The 25,405-nt window shown below is 36.6% G+C and overlaps 1 protein-coding gene across 1 annotated transcript; it reads left to right on the top strand.

Annotated features, from left to right (window-relative positions):
- Positions 1-3,741: 3,741 nt before the first annotated feature.
- LOC110559797 (cysteine-rich secretory protein 1-like) lies at positions 3,742-21,361 on the top strand. The gene is made up of 7 exons (XM_021655420.1): positions 3,742-3,813; positions 7,549-7,665; positions 9,448-9,535; positions 12,461-12,606; positions 17,415-17,509; positions 18,619-18,707; positions 21,234-21,361. Exons 1-7 carry the CDS (start codon positions 3,742-3,744, stop codon positions 21,359-21,361), a joined length of 735 nt encoding a protein of 244 aa, XP_021511095.1.
- The last annotated feature ends 4,044 nt before the right edge of the window (positions 21,362-25,405 follow it).

The raw sequence follows: 25,405 nt of genomic DNA on the forward strand, positions 1-25,405 counted from the left end.
TCATGTTCCAGTGGATCTGACACCCTCACAGAGACAGATATGAATGTCAAAAACCAACTGTATAAATATATAAATAAAAAAAGATAGAAACAAATAAATAAATAAGAGAAAACCTTACAGATCTGCTTAGATGAAAATTATCTGATTAAGATTTTTCAAAGCATCTACTGACAAATATATAGAAACAATATGAAAACCCAACAGCTATTGAATTCTATATGAATATGTTTCCAATAGGCATATACAGAGTCACCACATGACATCAAAATGACAGTTAGATGCGCACCAGTAAAACCTGGCATGACAGATCCTGTGTCATACCTTGTTATCCAAGAAGTCCTTGCACAACCAGAATTTTCCAAAACAGGAAATAAGTAGAGTATATATAAACAGCTGTGACTCTTATCTGTCATTGTCTTTCTTCATCCAGCAGAACAAGGCCTCATTCTGCTCTGAAACCAGTAGTAAGTAGCACTCCTTTATTGTAAGATGAATTTTCTGATACCAATTCATTTATAACTCAGCATCAGCAAAATATTATAATTAATAATTGCATATGTGGATTATTATCAGAAACTTACTGATAATTTTATTGAAAACAATTGTTTTTATTTAATCTTGTAAAGCCAAGTGCATATGATGTAAGTAGATTATTTGTTATCTTGGAAATGCTTTTGCACATAGATGTGGAAATGAAACATTTTATGCTAAAATCAGAAATAATGTTTGTGATTTTTTAAAAGTAGTTACATTAGAGGTTTCTTTGCTAGAACTATCTTATGAGTATAGGGATTTTATTTAACATATATTTCTGTGGACTGATACAAATATTATTAGAATATGAATGAGAAGGTAACTTTGCTAATGATTTTAAATTGGTCAAAACAACATTATAGCAGTGAAATTAAAAAAATATGTTATTGGTGATCTCATATAGATCTTTGTGTTTGGGTCAAACAAGAAATACTTATGGAGACTATTAGGATATCCTGATACTACTTATTATGCCACTGGAGAAAATTGTAATTACCAACGACATTTATTGGTGCTTTCTTCAATATCTAAATAGAGTAACAGCTAGTTGACATCTGAAACCACAGTGCTTGCCACTCTATCTAAATTTCTGAAGTCGGGTCAAAAGCAGTCAAAGTTACAATAAGTATCAATCCTAAAATATATTAAACAATGGAATTTTCTGTGGTAAATTGTGATACTTTTTCAAGCAGCTCATTTATAAAAGGAAGGGTGAACTGCAGAAATGAATCAGAAATTTCAAATATTACAGATCAGGCACAGTTCTGAATTAGAGTGTCATGACATAGCTAATTCAAGGAAGGGAGGCTGGCATTTGTTCTTGGAAAATGGAAAATACCTGCTTTTTAAAAATTGATAAGGTTGTTGCTTTTTAAAAATATTTGTCCATATTTTGTCCATAATGATTTCTAGCAAAAATCATTCTGTGTTTCATGACACTTTTTATGAGACTCTCTGTAGGCTTCATACTCATAAAAACATAGTTGGGAGATTCTGTGATTCAAAATCCCATTTTACACATGAGCAATCTCATAATTACAGATTTAATAATGAGAATTTATAAAGATATTTAATATTGTAGAATTTATGTTTTGTTTTGACTGCTTTGTACCTCAGAAAAACATGACAAAACAATCAGAGTGAAGATTACATATTATATTGGAAATTAGAAATATTACAGCAGATAATTGGGAGAATATGACTAGTTATCATGTGATTTTTCTCCTGTAAAGTTCTCATCCTACTTTACCTCTGTTGTGGGGTTTTGTCAACATATTTCCTTGTCTACATAATCCTTAAATCACTCAGTCTCTACCTCTCAGAACTGAAAGCTCTGAAGCCATAAAGAAGGTGCTTGTAGCTCAGTTTCTACTGCCTAAATTCTTATGACTCTTCATTATTAAATCTATAGTCCTGAGATTGCTCATGTGTAAAAAGAGTTTTGAGTCACAGAATATCCCAACTAAGTTTTTATGAGTTTTAAATGAAGCCCACGGAGAGACATATAAAAAGTGTCACAAAACACAATCAACGTATCTATGTCATTATGTCTTTCTGTGGTAGAGCAAAGGGTGCAATAGAAATTTCAAGAAAATTGCTTTTTAAAGCATTGTATCCATCTACATTGATCTTAACATATTAATTATAGAGCAAGAAAAACTTTTCTCACAGGTTAGGATGAATCATTAAACAGTCATTTAAAAACCTAGCTCTGGGTGCTGGCAAGATGACTCAGTAGAGAATGCACCTTCTATGCAAGCATGGCGGTCAGAGTTCAAATCCCCAAAGCCCATGTAAAAGCCAGATGGGTGTGGCTGCTTGCTCACAGTTTCAGTGAAGGCAGAAGTCTGAGACACAACATACCCAGAGCAAGATGTGTAGCCAGACTAATTAAAATCATAAGCTCTGGGATCCCTGAGAGACCCTGTCTCAACTTACAAGGTGGAGAGCAGTTGAGGGAGACACCTAATGTCTGCTTCAGGTCTCTACATGTATGCATACACATATTCTTGCACAAGTTCTAATATGTGTGTGTGTGCAAGTGCTTTACTGAATATCCTCAATAAGAGAATGTGTTCCAACTATTTAAATTGTTTCTTTCCCTATTGTTGAAGATACCATTAATTCATCATAAATTTACCATCTATGTAAATTGGAACAATGAAACTCTTAAGATTTTGGAGGTTTAGTTTTGCTATTATGAACTAGACTTTGTAGTGTAAACATGTTATTATGCTGGACACATGGGCCAGGTTAAGGACTTTGGTCTAAAAATATAGTAGAGTTGTATGTCATAAGGTACAGATACGTCTCAGCTCTTGAAAGGCTGAGGCAAAGTTCTAACTTTGAAGCCACAGTGGGCTACATAGTGAAATCTTGTCTCAAAATTAAAAGAAAATAAAACTTTTAATGAATGAATAACATACAGACATCATAGCCCCCTTAGAGGATATTCTGAATAGTTTTACATCAACTTGACACAGCTATGACAGTCTGAGAGGAGAAAACCCACTTGAGAAAATACTTTCATAAGATCATGTTATAGATAAGCAAACAGTTAGGGCATTTCTCAATTACTGATTGACTGGGAAGGTCCACACTCTTTGTGGGTAGTGCCATCCTTGACTGGTGGCTCTGGGCTCTATAAGAAAGCAGGCTGAGCAAGCCAAGGAGAGCAGACTAGTAGCAACACTCCTCCATGGCTTCTGCATCAGCCCTGCCCTGTTTGAGTTCCTACTTTTGCTTCTTTCAGTGGATTGTGATTTGGGATATATAAGCCTAATAAACTCTTTTCTCCCCAAGTTGTTTTTGGTCATGCTGTTTCATACAGCAATAATAACTCCAACTGAGACATAGTATTTACCTAAGTGTCTAAAAACCACCAGGATGTGACAGGAGTAACATAGTACATTCTCACTTCTAATATTAAGACCTATTTATAAGAGTATATTTAGAATATGGTAGGAAATGCTTAAAATATCCAGCAAGGGATAAATCATATCAAGGTAGTGCCCTGTCATGGTAGTAGGTGGAAGTTATTGATATTCTAGAAGGGATAAAGGAAGCATTCCTAGACTCTTACAACCTGAAGAGGAGACTTACATGGATTACATGGGGAGGTGAAGCTAATAGCAAAGAGCATTCATAGGTGCATCACTCAGAACTACATGGACCAAACATTTTAAGGCAAATCTTTGTTTTCTAGACATGGCATTATTCCCAGCATTGTTGTTCCTGGCTGCTGTACTGCCTTCATCCCTTCTCCAAGATAACTATGAGGTAGAGGTAAGATTTAATATCTTCTCTGAACAATTTAAGCAAATATGAAAGCTAGGAGGTGACTAGATCATTCTACAAAATGTTAAAAGTCTAGATTTTACGCTAAGTCGCAAAGTACTCATTGATAGTTCAAAGCAGTTGACATTATTAAAGCTGTGCTGAATGACCTTGAAGTCCTAATTAATAGTGAATATTAAACATGGCCAATTAGATTGGTTAAATTATAAATGTTAGGTTCATGGTATATCTTATTGAAACAGGTATACATTTATTATACAAAGTAGATATCAATGATAAGGCTAAAAACAAATATCTCATAATAGATTTTGCATCAATCACTATTAAATTGTATTTTACCAAATCACTGAAATAGAATTACTAACATTAGTTCTTTATTATTACTGACATTAATTCTTTATTAATTACACTTTATTCACTTTTATCCCCCCTATGGTTCCCTCCCTCCTCCCATTGTCCCAATCCGTCCCTTCCTCCCCTCTCTGAATGCATGCTCCTCCCAAGTCCACTGATAGAGGAGGTCTTCTTTTCTTTCCTTCTGATCCTAGTCAATTAGGTCTCATCAGCAGTGGCTGCATTGTCTTCTTCTGTGGCCTGGTAAGGCTGCTCCCACCTCAGGGGGAGGTGATTAAAGAGCAGGCCAATCAGTTCATGTCAGAAAGAGTCCCTGTTCCCATTACTATGGAACCCACTTGGACACTGAGCTGCCATGGACTACATCTGTGCAGGGGTTCTAGTTTATCTCCATGCATCGTCCTTGGTTGGACTATCAGTCTCAGAAAAGACCCCCTATGCTCACAGTTTTTGGTTCTGTTGTTCTCCTTGTGGAGTTCCCGCCCTCTTCAGATCTTATAGTGTAGTGGTCATCATGGTTGCCTAACACACAAGTCCCCGGTTCGAAACTGGCGGAAACATCAATTTGGTTGACATTAGTTTTAATTACCTTTTTATTTTTTAATGTGGTCAAGAAACTAAAATCACGTGATATTTGAACTATATTTGCATGGGGTATTTCATATCTCTGGATTTATTTGATGAAACTTTCTGTTCCAAGAATTGTTATTAATTAATTTAATCCATTTCAATGTGTTGCCCAAAGAAATGTCACATTATATTTTAATTAACAGAACTTCGTCATAGACGTTTCTATATCTAACATTCATAGCTATTGTGTGAAAAAAATATTTACACATTTTAATGTAAAACGTTTGCTAAAATTGAGTTTAGGATGATGCTTAACCCTTGCCTGAATGCACAAGTACCTGGGATTGATCCTCAGCAACATGCATGTGAGTGTGTGTGCACTCAAACAGTACACACTCAAACAGTAGTTAAGTACATCTACTATATGGACACAAGCCAAATATTGACTAATTATAATATGTTCTTTTATTCCCTTTCCTTTATTCATTCATTTATTTATTCAGTTAGCTAGTTATTACAATTTATTCACATTGTATCCCAGCTGTAGCCTCCTTCCTTGTCTCCTCCCAGTCTCATTCACCCTCCCTCTTCTCCCCCATGCCCTTTTCCTAGTCCTTTCATAAGGGAGGACTTCCTCCCCTTTTATCTGATGCTAGCTTATCAGGTTTCATCAGGGCTGGCTTCACCATCTTCCTCTGTGGTTTGGAAGGCTGCACCCTGCAGGCAGAAGTGAATAAAGAGCTGGCCACTGAATTCATGCCAGAGACAGCCCCTGATCCCCTTACCAGGTAACACACTTGGAAAATGAGCAGCCTATATCTGTGCAGGTGTTCTAGGTTATCTCTATGTATGCCCAACATTCAATAAGGACATTTGCTCCACCCTATTCATAGCAGCTTTATTTGTAAAAGCCAGAATCTGGAAACAACCCAGATGTCTCTCAAAGGAGGAATGGATACAGAAAGTTATGGTACATTTACACAGTGGAATACTACTCAGCAATTATAAACAAGGAAATCATGAAATTTGTAGGCAAATGGTTTGAACTAGGAAAGATCATCCTAAGTGATGTAACCCAGAAGCAGAAAGACAAATATGATACATACTCACTTATAAGTGGATATTAGCCATATAATATAGGATAAATATTCTAAAATCTATAGTCCTAAAGAAGCTAAACACAAGCAGGACCTTAGAGAAGAGGCTGAAACCTCACTCAGAAGGGCAAAGAGGATAGACATTGGAAGTAGGAGAAGACAAGGAACAGGACAGAAGCCTTCCACCTCTGAAGGCTCTAACTAAAATTAGAAGACTGGCAAAATGCTTGTAACCCTCAGACTCTTTTCTGGCCTCAGCCTTGGAAGCTGCTAGAATTCCTCACAGGTAGGGAGTGCCACTAGCTGGTTAAACCTGATTTGGGATATAAGTCATTTGTTTTTTTGTTTGTTTGTTTGTTTTGTTTTGTTTTTTTGTGCTGTATTCAAATTAGCAATCTAAAGACTATTTACCATTTAGGTGTTCATTCACGTGGTTTATATTCCCAGTTTCTTACCTAAAATAATTGCATTTCGCGATACTTTTAAACCATCTACTCTCCTTCCCTTCCTCCATGACCCCTTCCTACTCTCTTTGGTCTACTGGTATTATTTTAGAAATTTTCAAGATCCAAATAGCAGAGCAATTCAAAGTCATCCTTTATGAATGATGATTTCTTTGTGAGTTACCATGAAGAACTGATCCCCTATCTTTGTCACTTGTTATTGTTCCTCTGTCTTATTTTGTGTTGTTATAATTATTAGGTCATATTATCTACCCAAAATAAATCCTATTACATTTTTTATCCTCGCATTTCAATTTTTTAATATGTTCTTTAAAAAAATACTTTACTACTGCTTGTTAAGAAAATATACACCCTTATTGTCTGGTGGAATTTTTAGCTATTCTGGAAGGTTGCATAAAAAGTTGAAAATAATAATAGCTTTTTCAGAAGGCATATGTTTTGTTTATAGAAATGAAACAACTCTAAGTAGGGTTTTCAGGTTAAAATAGAATATTCAGGGAGATTTTTCATCTAGGAAAATGTACTGTTCTTACAACAGATCCTTTAGTTCCTAGCACCCACTTCAGGTGGCTTATAACCACCTGTAACTCTAACGCCAATGGATCTGCTATACTCTTCTGGCCTCTACAGGTCCTGCAGTCGTCTACACAAGCAAATGCAATTAATAAAAGCAAATATTTTTAGGAAATGAAGGTTCTTGCTCAATAAAAAAGCATCTGAAGGATATTCTCCGAAGTGGGGGCTGTCTTTGACATGGACTCTGTTGACTATTTTGAATAATCCCACCTTGGTGGGGTTGCCTTGCCAGGTCACAGGGGAGGAAGACATTCTCAGCCCTGATGCTACTTGCTGAGCTTGGGTGAGTGGGTGGGTGGGTCTACATTTCCTGAGGAATGGGAAAGGGGAGAAAGAGACTATGAGGAAGGGAGGGGGCAATGACTGGGATGTAAATTGAATAAATAAACTTATATAAAATGAAAGAAAAATTGACATTTGTAGTGTTAGAAGAGTTTTTATCTTTGATGTGTATTGAATTCATTCTTTAGTTGCAAAATTTTTGTTTAATATGTCTAATAAAAGTCACAGATTTTCTTAGCATTTATTGCAAGGCTTAATGATTAATACTATCTTGAGTACTTTAAGAATGACCTTCATTCACTTTAGCCAACTTTTTCATCATTTTGTGTAACCTTAACCTACACTAACATGACTTTAATTTTATTTCCCTTTAGAATAAAGATCTTGAGGATTTGTCAACCACTCTAAAGTCAGTCCAAGAAGAGATTGTAAACAAACACAACCAACTGAGAAGGATGGTTTCTCCACCTGGCAGTGACTTACTGAAAATGGTGAGGGCTCACATTAGGACAGTGCATTTGTGGAGCTGTGTTTGGAGCCTGCTGAGAGCATTTGGCTTCTCCTCTATTGTTTAAAAGGGTCTGTCTCTATTCTAGCACCTCATTTTAAAACTTGTTCTTTAATTTACATGCATGCATATCTATATACATGTGTATATAAGTTTGTGTATACATACTATGGCATGCATGTAGACATTAGAGGTGGTTCTCTCCTACGTATTCAGCTGTGATATGATTAGAGTAGAATTTATTAAATTTCCTTTAAAACAGTGACTTGTCAGTGTTATGGGACAAGAGTGTCAGAAATCAAATCAAATCTTTGACTTCACTTTTTAGTGAAAAGCCACTGTGTTATTTTGGCTCACTGCAATCTCTCTCTTAGTTAGGGTTTCTCCTTTATGATCAATGGCCTTTCATCTAAGTAGTATACTTTCCTGGATCCAAAACCAAAGCCCGTATTTCTCTTAAAAGTGTTCAATGAGGGACATCAGAAGAAGAAGAAAACAGGAAACAAGTTAGGAGCCTGCCACAGAGGGCCTCTGAAAGGCTCTACCCTGCAGGGTATCAGAGCAGATACTGAGACTTATGGCCAGATGTTGGGCAGAGCGCATGGAATCTTTTTATGAAAGAAGTGGGAAATAGTAAGATCTAGAGAGGACAGGAGCTCCACAAGGCGAGCAACAGAACCAAAAAATCTGAGCACAGGGGTCTTTCCAGAGACTCATACTCCAACCACGTACCATGCATGGAGATAACCTAGAACCTCTGCACAGATGTAGCCCATGGCAGTTCAGTGTCCAAGTGGGTTCCATTGTAATGGGAACAGGGACTGCCTCTGACATGAACTGATTGGCCTGCTCGTTTATCACCTCCTCCTGAGCAGTGGAGCAACCTTACCAGACCACAGAGGAAGACAATGCAGCCACTCTGATGAGATCTGATAGACTAGGATCAGAAAGAAAGAGAGGAAGACTTCCCTTATCAGTGGACTTGAGAGGCGCATGTGTGGAGAAGGAGGAGGCTAGGTGGGACTGGGAGGGTTGGAGGGAGGGTTTATTGGGGGATAAAAAGTGAATAAAGTGTAATTCATAAAATTAAAATAAAAAAGTAAAAAAAAATAGAAATCAAAAACCACTGTTATTAGAAAAAAAGTATTCAATGAGGATAAGAATGAAACTGGGATTTATAAGGCAACTTCTTACAGGTGTAAAAATAATCTTAGTACTTTTACATAGTTAGTTATGCTTATAGCACAGCAATTGCTTAAAGTCTTTAAGCAATTAAAGCAATTGTGATTTCAATAAGTCATTAGACCTTTAATAGTTTGGTGATCTTGGGAGGACAGACTAGTTGTATTTCCTTGCTACAGAAAAAGCATAGATAAGTCGGATGGACATTGGACATAGATTATAAAACTACTAAGCAGACCAGGAGAGGAGAAAGATGTGCTGGGGAAGAGATGGGAAGAGGAAGGAAATGGAATATGTGTGGCATCAGAAGGAAGTTATGGATGAGACAGCATAGGAGGATGAGCAGGATCAGGAAGATGGGAGAAATTGTAAAAATAATCTTATTCATAAATTTCACAAGGAAAGTTGATAACATTAAATTTTGGATAGAAAATATATCATGTCTTGATTACGAGGAAAATCTAATGGTACCTACAGGAATTTTACAATGATGTAAGCCACTACCATCAGCCTGTCTGCAAAGAAAATGTGACTTTGAGGTTTGAGTTATTACTTGGCTGTTTTCTTTCCTTTTCCTTTTTAGCAATGGAACCATGATGCTCAAAGAAATGCTCAGAGTTGGGCAAACAAATGCAAGTACCACCACAGTTCTGAGGAATTCAGGACTATTGGTATGTAAACTCAGAATCACTGATGTATGAATAGAGAACAGCATAGGAGAATCCATTTTCTGTTATCGTGCTAACAGAACTTTGTAAATAAACATTTTTTTCTGATATTGATAGTTAAAAAGTTAAATCGCTCTGTGGCAGAGAAGCCTCTGAGAGACTCCATGTTATGCTTATTTGGTGTTTTATGTTTTACACAAATTGTCACCCATAATGCCAGCTTTGTTCGCTGTAGCCGATCACAAGTGCAACAAGGTATGAATCATCTCTTTTACGGCTTTAAAGATTAAAACTGATGTCTGAATGAAAAAGATTACTAATTTAAGTAACATAAAGTGTATTTTTTAATTTTATTTTACTATTTTTCAGTTATGCATGTGTGTGTGTCTATGTGTAGACATGCACATGTGCCTGCATGTAAGAGTGCCTCTAGAGACCAGCAGAAGGCATTGGATCCTCCCAAGCTGGGGATACAATAGTTGTAAGCCATCCCATTTGGATGCTAAAAGTTGCATTCAAGACTGCTAAAATAGCAGGACATGCTCTCACCTGTTGAGCCATTTTTCTAGCCCTCTGAAAATAGCCCTCTGAAAAACTCTATCATATAGCTCAACACCTTATCTTATCTCATCCAGTCTTATCTTTTTTAATTTATTTTTTATTAATTACAGTTTATTCACTTTTTATTCCAGCTGTAGTTCCCTCCATCTTCTCCTCGAATCCCACCCTCCCTCCATCTTCTTCTCCTATGCCCCTTTCCCAGTCTGCTGATAGTAGAGGTCCTCCTCCCCTTTCATCTGACCCTAGTATATAAGGTCTCATCAGAACTGGATGCATTATCTTCCTCTGTGGCCTGGTAAGGCTGTTGCCCGCCCCCCCTCTCCCCCAGGGGGAGGTGATCAAAGGGCCAGTCACTGAGTTCATGTCAGAGACAGTCCCTGTTCCCATTACTAGGGAAACCTCTTGGATACTGAGTCTATGGCTTTATCTGTGCATGGGTTCTAGGTTATCTCCATGCATCATCCTTGTTGGAGCATTAGTCTCAGAAAAGAGCCTTGTACTCATTGGTACAGGAGACAACTTCCTGAACAGAACACCAACAGCACAGGCTCTAAGAGCAACAATCAATAAATGGGACCTCATGAAAATGAAAAGCTTCTATAAAGCAAAGGACACTGTCCTCAGAACAAAAAGAGAGTCAACAGATTGGGAAAGGATCTTTACCAACCCTATATCCAGTCTTATCTTATGTTATTTTATCTATCTTACCTTAATGTTTTGTTTGTTTGTTTTTGCTTTTGAGGCAGGGTTGCTCTATATAGACCAGACTGTCCTTGAACTCATAGATATCTTTCTGCCTCTGCCTCCCTGAATGCTAGGATTAAAAGCGTGTGTCACCATGCCTGGCTCCAGTATCTTACTTTATGTTGTAGCTTGCTTGTGTTCATAAGCTAGCATTTACTTATAAAAATGTATTTAATTTGATCGGTTGGTTGATTATTTTTTTCCTCAAGAAATATCAAGCTGGTGATGCATGCCATTAAAATTCACAATGTGCCATCCTCGGATTCCTAAATACAGGAATTGTACATGTAAGCCACTAAAGTGTCTGTGTTTAGCTCTTTCTTCATTTCTGGTGACAGCAACTTATGTACATGCTAGGTGACAAAAGATTTTATTAAATTAAAAATAAACTAAGAAACATGTTTTTTACATCAACAAGTATAAAAATGGTGGAAAAAATAAATAAATGGACTATAAGATATTTCTTTTTTTCTTTATTAATTACACTTTATTCACTTTGTACCCCCCTGTGGTTCCCTCCCTCCTTCCGTCCCAATTCCTTCCTTCCTCCACCCTTCGAATGCATGCCCCTACCCAAGTCCACTGATAGGGGAGGACTTCTTTTCCTTCCTTCTGATCCTAGTCAATTAGGTCTCATCAGGAGTGACTGCATTGTCTTAAATGGTCATCACTAGCCCAATTTGAAGCTAATAAATTAATCGTCTCTTTTAAAGCTTTTACTTTTAGCTATTACTATTTTAATAATGGTTAAAAAGTTTATTCAAAGGCTAAATATTCAGTAATGTGCAAAATAATTGTTTATTTGAAGAGATTGAAAAAATACTAAACTATGTATTAGACGTCAAAAGTTGTTTTTCTCACCATTCTTGGAAGAATACCTAGCCCATGGAATTTTAATTTTCTAATTAAGGCATGATACATAAACTTTGAAAATATTGTTACTTCTGCTTTTCTGTGTTTGTACTTGTAGTTCTTAAATAATAACTGTACAGAAGGCTCATATATAACAATAATTCTAAAATATGTAAAATTTTATTTTCACATAAAAAATCTCTAAGCTGGACACAGTGGTACAAGTACTGGGCACAGTAGTAACCCCAGTACTCAGGGAGGCAGAGGCAGGCAGATCTCTATGAGTTAGAGGCTACCTTGGTCTGCAAAGCAAGTCTAGGACAGCCAGCACTACATGAAAAAACTTTGTCTCAAAAAAAAAAAATCTCCAGTTAGAACAGGAGAGAAATTAAAGGAGCTAGTTTTTGTCTTCTCTAATACTGCAAGTGAACATTGGGCACACTTGAGGCACACACTCATCACACGCACACACATGTATGGAGAATTTCATGTGTAAATGAATTAATTCAAGGATAGACGCTACTGAGAAAAAGGCTCCTGTATCTACTCAGTTCATATGGTGCTCAGCCCACACATGTTGGATGCCTGTGGCTACTGTTAAGCTGCTTGTTCAGCTGGTTTGAAGCATGCTTCCTATGCAATAATCAAAGACAACTCTAAGTAATGTCTTTAAAGAACAGAAATTCTGTTTTGTACAGTGTGTTTTGTGCATGTGTTTGTGTTTCTGTCTTTCCTTTATTGCTACCTTTGTGAGTCTTTTTTTTTTCTTAGATAAAAAATGTGGTGAGAATTTATTCATGGCAAATTACCTCACATCATGGTCTTCTGTAATCCAAAACTGGTTTGATGAACACAATGACTTTGTCATTGGTTTTGGCCCAAATAAACTTGGTGCAAAAGTTGGACATTATACTCAGGTAAGAAAAAGTACTTTGTCTGTAAATGCAAGGCAAGAAATTTCTTCTGATTACTTGACTGATTTCAAAGCAGAATTAGATTCAGGAATTTTTTCTTCAGACATGTTCTCACTATGTAGCTGAGACTGACTTTGAACTTACTATCTATTATCATAGTCTTCTAAGTTCTGGTAGTACAGAGAGAGTACATAGCACCCATGCACCCTTGGAGAACTTCTTGAGTGGTTACACATTGGTTGGTCCTGACAGTCTTTGGGCCTGCCATCTTTTAATGGCTTATTTAATCATTGTAAGGGAACGTACTTTTTTTTTTTTTCTAACCACAATTTCTTGACTCAAGGTTCAAAGCATGGGCGATGTCTTGCATTCTCTGAGGCACCTATACAGTCTTTGGCAGGGCTGCACATCAGCTTTGTCTAGCTCCTGAAAGACAAGAGGAAAGGTCTGTTCTAAAGTTTTGTTTCCTGACCCCTTGCCAACTCACTTCCACACAGACCTAAAGGCCAAGGCCCTGGGTCCTTTACTATTAAATAAAGTGGCTGTTTTAGCAAGAAATATACAATTGTAACTCCAGCTTGGCCACTGTCAAAGAAGGTCTACTGAAGATAAGAAAGAAAAAAAAAAGTTAGGGGGATTTTGCATGGCTAGGTGGAGAAGATCCAGATGTGGTATAGTCTTAATGAAGGCTTTATTGCTATGATGAAACACCATGACTAAAAAGCAAGTTGAGGAGGAAAGGGTTTATTCAATTTATACTTCTACATCAGTGTTTATCACCAAAAGAAAGCCACGAAAGGAACTCAATCAGGCCAGGAGCCTGGAAGCAGCGACCTTGCAGGGTACTGTTTACTGGCTTGTTTCCTATGCTTTGCTCAGCCTGCTTTCTGGTAGAATCTAAGATCATCAGTCCGGGGGTGGCACCATACACGAAGGCCTGGGCCCTCCCCCATTGATAACTAATTATGAAAATGCCTTATACCTAGATTTCAAGGAAGTATTTCCTCAGCTGAGGCTCCTTTCCCTCTGATGTCTCTAGTTTATGTCAAGTTGAACAGACTGCATAGGTGCTTTCAAGATTACAAGACATTGCCCACACTTCAGACCTGGGGTCAATAAATTATGGTTAGAAAAAAAATATGAGTATGTTCCCTTCCAAAGATTAAATACGCCATTAAAAGATGACAGGTCAAATAGACAGGACACCTAGTTAAGCAAAGACATTCCTTTCTTATTTATAGCCAAGACCTCACATTAAAAACATAAATAACTTTAAAAGTGCCACAGCGTTTACAAATTCAAACACACTAAAATTTCAATCTCTTTAAAATATTTAATCTCTCAAAAATCCAAAATATCTTTTAGAAGTTCATGGCAAAAATCAAAATTAAATACTTTCTTCAAGAGGGAAGAACCGGGGAACAGCCACAATCTGAACCAAGTAACATTAAAATCCAGTGGTATAAATATCTCAGTGTCCAATATCTGTGATCCATATATGATTTTTGACTCTTCTGAAGAGTTTGGGTTACTTTCCTACTCTGTTTTCTGTAGCACACACAGCTTGTTTTCTAGGCTCTGGGAGGGTCCACTCCATTGTTGCTGTTTTTGGTCATGCTATGATACTGGCATCTCCAAAACCTTGGGTTTTTCTCCTGCAACCGGACTGCACTTTCACCAGTAGCCTCTTGTAGATTATCTTCATGGTGAGGAGCCTCAACTTCTTTGCAAGACCCCTTCAGTCCTGAGCCTTTAACTGTCACTGAAGCTGCAGTTTCACCAATGGCCTTCTCTGGCCTCTCTCAGTAGCAAGCCTCAGCTACTCTCCATGACCCCTTCTCATGCATTCAAAACCAGTACCAGATGAGTGACTCATACACTACCTAATCTGGCTGCCAGAACAGGATACAACCCAGCCAGCTCTGGAACACAGTTTCTCTATACTCGCAGGAAACTTCCCAGAAGATTTCACCTCAGTAATGCTGGTCTCTTAATAACTGCTAATTTCTTAGCTCCAGCTAACTAACATCAACTGTCCCAGTAACACAAAGGTTTCACTTTAGTAGTTCTGATATCTTTTTAATCACAGCTGATCCATAAACCCCATCTAAAAAGAACTGCAGAATTTTAAATCAAAATAGCAAATGTCTGGAGAAAAAGCTCAGTGATTAAGAGAACTGTCTGCTCTTCCAAAGAACCTAAGTTCAATTTCCAGCACCTATATGGCAGCTCACATTGTTTCCACTTCCATGGATTCTGACACCTTCATACCAAAATAGGAAATGGCCCTGAAAGAGTCTTTAATCTTCCCTCTGAAATTTCATAAACCAGGCCTTCAGCTTCTATACTGCTCAATATTTTTCATTCATTCATTCATTGGTTCATTTATTTATTTATCTATTTATTTATTTATTCATTCATTCATTGGTCTATCTATCTATTTATTTATTCACTTTATATCCCAATCATAACTCCCTCCCTCCTCTCCTCCAGGTCACACCCTCCTTCCCTCTTTCCCATATCCTTCCTCTTTTCACCTTCAAAAAAGAGACCTCCCCACACCTACTCATTCCAGAACATCAAGTTATATCAGAACTAAGCACATCCTCTATCATGGTGGTCCAACAAGGTAGCCCGGCAAGGAGGACATGATCCAAAAGCATTGCAAGACAGTCCTTCTCAGAGATAGTCCCACTCCCTTTACTAAGGAACCCACAAGAAAACCAAGCTGTCTATCATGTACATATGTGTAGGGGGCCTAGGTGCAGTCCATTCATGGTCCTTGGTTGGTGTTTCAGTCCCCAAAAGCCTCCCTGGGCCCAGGTTAGTTGGCTACGTCTTGTGTAATTCCTGTTCCCTCCTGATTCTTCTATCCTTCCTGCACTTTTCCACAAGGCTTCCTGTGTTCTGACCAATGTTTGGCTGTGAACACCAGCATCTGTTTCAATCAGTTGCTGGCTGGGGCCTCTCAGAGGACAGCTATGCTAGGGTCCAGTCTGCAAGCATCTGCTCAACATTCTTATTCCCGAGTTCCTAAAGAACTTACCACAAAGTTCTTAGTATCCAATGACTCTTATAGCCCAAAGTTTCAAAGTCCTTCCACAATCCTCCAAAACCATAGTCAGGGCTGTCATAGAAATACCCCACTATCCTCAAACAAAAATCTTTATTAGTCAAGTGTTCTCTAAAGTCAAAAATCTTATGGAATGAGATTATCTTATCTCATAAGTTTGACATACTAAAAAGATGTTCCCTAGGCAACATTGCCAACTACTCTAAATTTACAATGTATTTGAGTTTGTTTGAGGGATAATTATATTGTGTCAAGCATTACTATGACCTGTTATTGGTTATGCATTTGCAGTTGTACAAGGGTAGATATATCATATTAGACATTGTTATGATATGGTTATTGTTTTCACTTGGAAATGAGATGTGATTTGAGTCAAGTTGGCAAGGGGTGGATTGTGATGGCTGTTCTTGACTATATCTGGAATGAACAACAATCTGGAAATGGAGGGCACACCTATGATCTTTATCTTGAGGCAGGAAGACAACATGCCTTTTATCCAGATCTAAAGGCTGGCAGATGCACATTTTTGATCCAGGTGGGATGACACTCCATTTCGATTGGATTGACACATGCCTTTAATCTAGGTCTCTCTCTCTCTCTCTCTCCCTCTTTCAAGATAGGGTTTTTGTCTGTGTTTCCTTGCCTGTCCTAGACTTACAATGAAAATCAGGCTAGCCTCAAACTCACAGTGATCCACCTGCCTCTGCCTCCCTGAGTGTTGCCTTAAAGGTGTATACCACCACACCTGGTTCTTCAAGCCAAATCTTGAGGCACACTTTTAATCTGGGCCAAACCTTCTGTTAGAGGCCCATGTAAGATCAGTGGAAAGAGAGAGGGTTTTTTCATTCTTCACTCGCTTACACTCACTTGGCCAGTACATCATTGGAGCTTACTTCTTAGGGATTCCAGCTTATAATGAAGACTAGCTAAAACACCAAGCCTCATAGGACTGAACAACTTCTAGATTATTTTTCTTTTTTATGTTTTTATTAATTACAGTTTATTCATTTTGTATCCCACCTGTAGCTCCCTCCATCCTCCCTTCCCAATTCCACTCTCCCTCCCTCTTCTCTACCCATGCTCCTCCCCAAGTCCACTGATAGGAGAGGTCTTCTTCCTCTTCCTTCTAACCCTAGTCTATCAGGTCTCATTAGGAGTCACTACACTGTCTTCCTCTGTGGTCTGGTAAGGCTGCTGCCCCCTCAGGGGGAGGTGATCAAAGAGTCATTCATGAAGTTCATGTCAGAGACAGTCCCTGTTCCCATTACTATGGGACCCACTTGGAGACTGAACTGCCATGGGCTACATCTGTGCAGGGGTTCTAGTTTATCTCCATGAATGGTCCTTGGTTGGAGTATGAGTCTCAGAAAAGACCCCTGTGCTCAGATTTTTTTTTTTGGTTCTGTTGTTTTCCTTGTGGAATTCTTATCCCTTCCAGGTCTTACTATTTCCTACTTTTTCATAAAATTCCCTGTGTTCTGCCCATCCTTCACTGGGGCCTATCTTAATACTTAGCTTATTTGGATCTGCAGATTGTAGCATGGTTATCCTATAATTTATGACTGATATCTCTGAAGGTTCTTTTAATATTTTTATCTGATTTGATTATATAAATATGTCCAGAAGGCATACAAAAACAAAGTACAACAAAGGTGTTTCTAATTTTACATTTTCTAATTGTTTTTCTGCATTATCTTCCCCTTTGGCCTGTGCTTCATCTTAATCTTTGGGTGTATAGATTGTCTGGAATTCAACTTACCAAGTTGCGTGTGGAATTGCTGAGTGCCCTGAGAATCCGTTGAACTTCTTTTATGTTTGTCACTATTGTCCTGCGTAAGTACACATTTCAGAGCCAATTTTCAACATTGTCAAATGAGATCGCTCATTTTTAATTATAACAGTATAAAAACAGATTATATATATATATATCTATATATATTAAGTATAATATAAAGAAAGAAGCTGCTGAAACCCATTAAGCATTAAGCTATCTGGTCAAATAAGAAGAATCCAGAACCTAGCACCTAGGAGCGTCAGATACATAATGAAGAGATGCAAGTGGCAGGACTTGGGCAAAAACCAGTATCTTTTTAAATTTTAGATTGCTTGTACACATATAGCTTTGTTCTTCATATAGAGAAGTGGTTCTGCCTCATGCCCTTGGACATTGTACACACACACACACACACACACACACACACACACACACACACAGACCACCACCACCATCACCGCTGGTGCAATAGAGACTCTGATATCTCTGTATTTTCATATGACAATCAGTGAAGTGATGAGCTAACTGAGGCACAGTCTAGATGCCATCAGAGTACTTCAACCTTCAAATGGTTTTGAGAATTTTTTTTTCTAATTAACATTCTCATTTTTTATGAGCATAAAGTCTTATACCCACATGTTTCCTTAGACAGCTCCAATGTTTCTTAAGCACAGGGTCTTTCACGATTATACACATCAACTCTTGGAGCTCATCACATCTTCATGGAGACCTCTTCAGTGTTACAGGAATGACAGTTTTTCCTATATATGAATTTCTTTATATAAAAAAGTAACTTTTATACCGAACCAGCATCCTGAACTGCACTGTCTTACCAGGTTTATCAGAAAGTGGCGGTTATTTCAACATTAAAATGTCTGCAGAGATTTATCCTATTTTAGTTTCTCAGGTTCTAAGATGATGGTTGATAGAAAAAGTGAATGGATTAAATATCTGTTTACTTCATATTTATATCTGAATACTCTTAGTTTATGTTAGTGTTTTTGGTGTGATATAAAAAAATCTTTTAACACAAATACATACATACGTATAGAATATATATGTATGCATGTGTGTGTGCATGGTGTATGTTTATAATTTGGTGTTATATTCAGACAGTGTTTAAACAGAAAAATTAAAATTTTCTGACGCTTTGCATATCAAATTTCAGTGGCAATTATGTAAGAAGACTATATACACCTTACACAGAAGGAGAGCCGTGTGCCCTTTGTCCTAATGACTGTGAAGATGGGCTGTGCAGTAAGTTTTGCTAACACACTAATATAATAACGTTAAATGGCAATCTTATTGTCACTTAAATATATTTTGAAAAAAAGGCAAATTATATCTTATCATGCTATTAAGATTTTATAACATACCCTTACCATCATTTTTAGAACTACAGATTTCTTTACATTAGGAAAAGAAAAGTAGTTTTGACCTTGAAAAGCATAATACTATATGTAGTCTAAAGAAATATCTAAGATCAGTGCATACTTGTAGCATTGCTGTTACTGGAGTCTACAAAAATATTTCTGTGGATATAATTAAACAAAATGTTCTTATCCTCAAAGCTGATAGATGTGAAGCTTGGCCTTGTAGATAAGAAAGCAATACCGATTTAGGGAGCTGAGATAATAAAACATGGAGCAGCCCAGAGAAAACAAACAGATACTAAAGTTCTTTGCTCACCAAGGAGTTTAGCACAATAAATTCCTAGTCTCCTCCAGAGTCTCGTTTAAAAATTTCATTACATTATATTTTTATTTATTTCCTGAATGTGTTTTTGTGTCTTTCTATATATGCATAGGCTCACACAGGTGTGTCCCGACATCTCTGTGATTGTGTTTTGAAGGTAGAGGACAACATGAGTGAATTCATTCTTTCCCACCAGGATATGTGTGTGGAAGATTGACCATAAGTCACCAGGCTTAGTTGCAAGTACCTTTATCCTGTGCCAACTCACTGGCCCTAGGCTGTGATTTGAATCCTTCCATTTAATTATCAGTTACATGTTTTCTTAAACAATTTTCTGTTCAGTTTTAAAGTCTAAATCAAATCTACAAATATTAGTTCATTAAAAACTTTAGTATTTCATCCCTGAATGGGAGTAATAAAGAAATGTCATAGCTTTGCATTTTTGTATTATTATGAATATGAATACAAAGAGTAATTGTTACCCCAACATTTTGGTGGCAGAGAAAGGAGAATCAAGAGTTGGAATGTGGATCCAACTTCGGGTCATCCCAGACACAAGGGAGACTGTAACAGCAATAGGGTGTTTATAAAAATGGAGTATAGTATAAAAATTAATATTGTAAATTCTGGTGTCAATTTGCTGGGATTTTTGTACATTCCTGAATAAATTACAGAATTCTTCATCATGCGGCTTGGTATAGAAAAAAATTTAAAGTACTAATGACATCAAGATTATGAACTAAAGAAGAAAGAGCCAAATATTCACAGCTTTGCTGGTAAAGCTTGTAGAGTAGTCTGTCTGATCAGTAACAGCCGAATGAAGGACTTTAAACAGAAATAGAAAAGTGAAAAAAAAGAAAAAAAATCCTTGTTTTTCATTCTAACAGTTTTTAAATTTATTTATTTGTGCTTTCAGCTCTTGTTAATTTTGAAATAGGGTCTCACTATATAACCAAAGCTCACTTAGACCTCATGTAGTCTAGTCTGCCCTCAAACTTATCTTCCTGCATCGATCTTCCAAGTGTTGTGGAATTTTATTCTATAAAAAGCTCTTAGAAAAAGTATAATTTAAAAAAAGCCAATTAAGAGGTATAGAGTCAGCACCAAATAGTCATCTTTTCATTATTAGTGCAAAAGTCATGAAAATGGATTACACAGAGAGACATAAATTTGAATACTACGTTTGCTAACTGTACTTGTTATGTGCTGATGAATATATACATATATGTGGAGAGAAGAAGAGTCTGGGCATGTCCCTGTAGTGATGCTACTGTGGAGGTAGAATTAGCAGAGTTATGAGATTGTACAGGCTTGATTCTAGCCTGGACAACACAATGAGACAGTGTCTCAATCAACAATACAAAGCCACTACCTACCTTTCTAAGTCTCTGTCTTCATGAGATTACCTCTTCCCATATGAAAGACAGAATCAAAGTGTAAAGCAGTCATGAACAACACCATTCTAGAATGATTTAATGCCTGGTATCTTCACCCAAAAAGCCTGCTAGACATTGCAGTTATAGAACATTTTCATGATACTTGGTTTGCTGAGAATGTACATTTTAAACATTAAACTGTACTTAGGTTTTAAAAGTACTTGCACAGTGACTACTATTTTAAATAGTGAGGATCCTTTTTAATGCTTATTTTTATTTTATGTTTATGAATGTTTGTTTGTATGTATGTGTATGTATTTTTGAATACCACAGTTATGATCACTGAACACAGGAGCTCAGAAAAAGGTATTAAAACCCATGGAACTGAATTTATAGGTGGTTGTAAACCACCATGTGGATGCACAAAATCAAAGCCAGTTTCTCTGGAAGAACAGCAAAGGCTCCAGTCACTGAACCATCTTTATAGCCTCTAGAAAAGTTTTATAATGAGTTACTGAAGTTACTTTTCTTAAGCCTTTTGTGAGTAAAGAAATACATCAATTTGTCTCAAAGACATTTCACAAAGCTCCAGTTCAAAGGACACCCATTCATTTGCTCAATCCCCTTCTCTCAATTCATTTCAATTTAATTTTGTTACCATTAACAATGAAAAATAACAATGAAGTAATAGATCTTTTGTTTTTTATTTCAGCCAATAGTTGTGAATATGTAGATGTTTACTCTAATTGTGAAGATATGAAGAAATATTATACCTGTGAAAATCCAACTGTTAAAAAAGATTGCCAAGCTACGTGTGACTGTGAAGACAAAATTCATTAAATTTCCAGTACACATGATCAGAATCTTGTAGAGAAAAATCATATTCTCTGCTTAGGCTTGTCATGTTCTACCAGGAAATTATAGGTATAGGTATACTCAAATGATTCAAAATGGTAAACATTTTTTTTCTTCTTTGTAACTTCTCATTTTGCAGAAATAATTTATACCCCATAATTCTCAGATAACAAAATCACTAGTATCTTTGGACTTTGACATATGAGTTCTGTGACACATTTATGGAGTTGAATCAAACCCATGATTATACAATGTTGGTCTGTATGGCTTGAAAATAAGAATCATTTCTTTTTTCAGAGCACAATGAAGCAAAGGAACAAACAGCATATAGTTCCACTGTAATTTTCACTCACTTTTTCTACCTCTACTTAGCTAACTATCTCCAGAGAAACATTCACATTAATTCTCTTTTATTTCATCTCACCATTCACTCTCCTTTACAGTCATCAGAATCAGTGGTTTAAATTCTAAAATACATTTTAAATTGTAATCGTTGATTTTTTAAGTACCCTATTAAAATGAAACTTAAGGAACAAAATTTGCTTGTTCAAATGACTGCATTGACCTTGGTTGCTTTATAAAAAATAAAATAAATCTTAATCTTAGCATATTAATCATCTCCCAGTATTTGTATAAACTAGTTATTTGGTGTTTGTTTATACCAATATGATATATATATTTCAATATTTATGATACCTTTTACTTAATTTTTATTTCCACAAATGTTGTTAGCCTTCAAAAGAATTTATACTAATAGGTGCGTTGCCCAAGTAATAATCTATAGTGGAACCCAGTTTGCCTACTATTCCTGACCCTACCTTGTCATGCCAGAGCCAAGGTCACATGTTCTCTATGTCCCTTTTAGTCTGGAAAGTCCTGGGGACTCTCACTCACTGGTGCAATACAAGCTTTAAGTCTTAGTTGTACCAGTGTACATCCTATGTACAGGGCCTGCCCTGAGCCACACTATAATTTAACATCAAACATAAAACCCATGGAAAAAGTCTACATGTCCTGCTGTCATCATAAAAACAAAATATGTGCAGCCAAAGAGTCTGACACTGTCCCCCCAGATCTACCAGTTTTAAAGAAATGTTTTCTAATGAGAATTACAGAGATGAACCTCAGGGTAGAGAATCTTAGAAACTCAAGGAATTTTTTTATTAAGGAATTTGAGAAATTTAAAAAGACATGAACAAACATCTCAAAAAAAAAAAAAAACCACACACACACACAATAATACAAACATGGGGCAAATAAAATGATGAAGACAATTCAGAATTTAAAAACTTTATTCAGCTTGTTTAGAGGTTCCAGCAGGGGAGAGCAGCTATTCATATACTCTTGACCAAAGATCAGTCTCCTTCTATTCAGGGAAGAAGGTCCTCCTCTTCAAACAATTGCCCAGCTTTGGGAAGGAAGCACATGGAGTAGTGAGGGAGTAAGGGGACACCTGCCTAGCCTAGACAGCCAGATCAGAGAAATCAATCCTGGCGATCAATGGGAAGACAGATGTCTCAGCCAGATTGCCCTCAGTGGCTGACACTTTGGTCACCTCTTCCTGAGAGGTGGGGTGGTGGTGCAGCCTTGCCAGGCCACAGAGGAAGACAATACAGCTAGTATTGAGACCTGATAGGTTAGCGTCAGAGAGAAGGGGAGGAGGACCTCCTGTATCAGTGGACTTGGAGTGGGGCATGGGAGGAGATGAGTGAGGGGGGATGAGATTGGGAGGTGATAAGGGAAGGAGCTACAGCTGGGATACAAAGTGGATAAACTGTAATTAATAAAAAAAAATTAAAAAATGCATAAAAATAAAAAGTTTATTCAGTAAAAGAAAGAAATACTTAGAGAACTTCAGCTGAAAGAATGATGGAATTGAAAAACTAACCAAAGCTCAGAGGAAAGAATGTAGAATGGATGAAGTAGATGATAAAATGTCAAGACTTAAAGAAAAAAAAAGAATTGGTACACTCATGCAAAGAATATGAAAAATTAAATATGCACACACAAATACACATACACACAGGACTGAAACATGCAAAACTGTGGTGGACAATGCAAACACCAAATCTTAGAATGATAAACAGAAGGAGACTCATTCCAAGTCATTGGCATAGACTATAATTTTAACAAGATCATAGAAAAATTTTAACAAACTAATGATAAACATATTCATACAGACACAAGATGCATACAGATCTCACAAACAACATCAGAAGAGAGATACTCACTAAATATTATATTTAAAACACTGAATATGTAGAATAAAGAGAATTCTGAATGCTGCAAAAAAAAAACCCACAGGTTAAATATAAACAAAAAACAATCAGATTAACAATTGATTTCTCAATGAACGCTGTAAAATCTAGAAGAGCCTGAAGTAATGCACATCATATTTTAAAAGACCATGAATATCAACCTAATCTACTGTTTCCAGTAAAGTGATCTGAATAGCTGAAGAAATTTTTTTTTCAGCTATGGTGATTATTTATTTGTCTTTCTTTTTTGTTTATTTTATTTTATTTTTCTTTATTAATTACACTTTACTCACTTTGTATCCCCCCCGTGGTTCCCTCCCTCCTCCCGTCCCAATCCCTCCCTTCCTCCATCCGAAGCAAACATTTTTTAAAAATCATAATGAAACAAAAGAATTCATGCCCACCAAACTATAGAGAGTTCTAGAAACAATATTTCAGACTGGGAAGAATAAATATATACTAGAGGTTATAAAAAGGAAACAAATAATGCTACAATTACTGAATAACAAATTATAACTAAGAACACAAACAACAAAACATTAACAACAACAAAATCCAAGGAAACAAACCAGCCAACCAATAAACAAAAAAATAAACAATAAAATTCCAGTGAGGCAAAACAAAACAACATGACCCTGCATCCCCTCTCCTCCATCCAAAGAGCACTGAGCTAATTTTGTGCTTCCCAGGGACTCCTGGGCATATGGCCTACCATAGATTGTAGTTGATATACTCAGTAACCCTCCATTGGAGAAAACTGTTCCTCTCGATGATTTTTGTCTTTATTTAGACAAAGACAGGGGGAGAATGAACATGCATTTGGGTGGATAGGGAATCAGGGAGAATTGGAAGAAGCTGGGACATGGTAAATACAATAAAATAAAAGCATAAAATAAAAAACACCAGCAAAGTGAAAGGAATCAACACACATGTTTGAAAAGTAACTAAACAGTTATGGTCACAACACTCCAATCAAAAGCACAGGTTGGTTGGATGGATTGAGAAACAGAACTCACCCCTTCTGTTGTCTACAAAGTCTTATCTTTCCTTCAAAGTTAGGTGCCACATTAAAGTGAAAGTATGAAAAAAAAATATTCTGAAGACCCCGAAACATTCAAGTGCCTTTCTCCTAGTACCTGACAGAACAGGCTCCAAAATAAAACTAATCAGCCTAAAAAAGGCTACTTCATTCTAATCAAGGGAACAGTTAACCAAGAAGATATTATACTTCTAAACATATATGTACCAAATTCTTATGAATCCAGTTTCTTAAAAGCGTATCACTATCTTTTAAATAATTTTCTTTCTTCCTTTCCCTTCTCTAGTTCCTCCTATGTGTTCTCGACTTGCTCTCAATGATAAACAAACAAACAAACAAATTTATAAAATTCATTAAGAACAGTCTCTTTGTAGTGTAGTGTAGTGTACAGTTAAGTCCTAGGAAACAATATTCTCAATTTATGTTTAGATCACTCTAATGAAGCCTTAAATCCCCTGCTTTTCTATAACTTGAGCCAGTGTTTTGAAAACATTTCCTACCAGACAATTGTCAAGGCTTCCATTTTATCTATTTTAAGAAATATTTTATTAAAGTCTCAAAAATAGCAATTGGTTAATAATAACATTAATAAAAAGTTATATACAGCCTTTAAAAGTTTGTTAATGGAAATAAAGACACAGATTAGCACCAACACAATACTAGTAGGTGATTTTAATACACCATTTTCTCTAATAGAAAAGTAATTAAAAAAAAAGAAAACATAGTAACATC

This window comes from Meriones unguiculatus, chromosome 16 (genome assembly GCF_030254825.1).
Source record: "Meriones unguiculatus strain TT.TT164.6M chromosome 16, Bangor_MerUng_6.1, whole genome shotgun sequence".
Classification (NCBI taxonomy): domain Eukaryota; kingdom Metazoa; phylum Chordata; class Mammalia; order Rodentia; family Muridae; genus Meriones; species Meriones unguiculatus.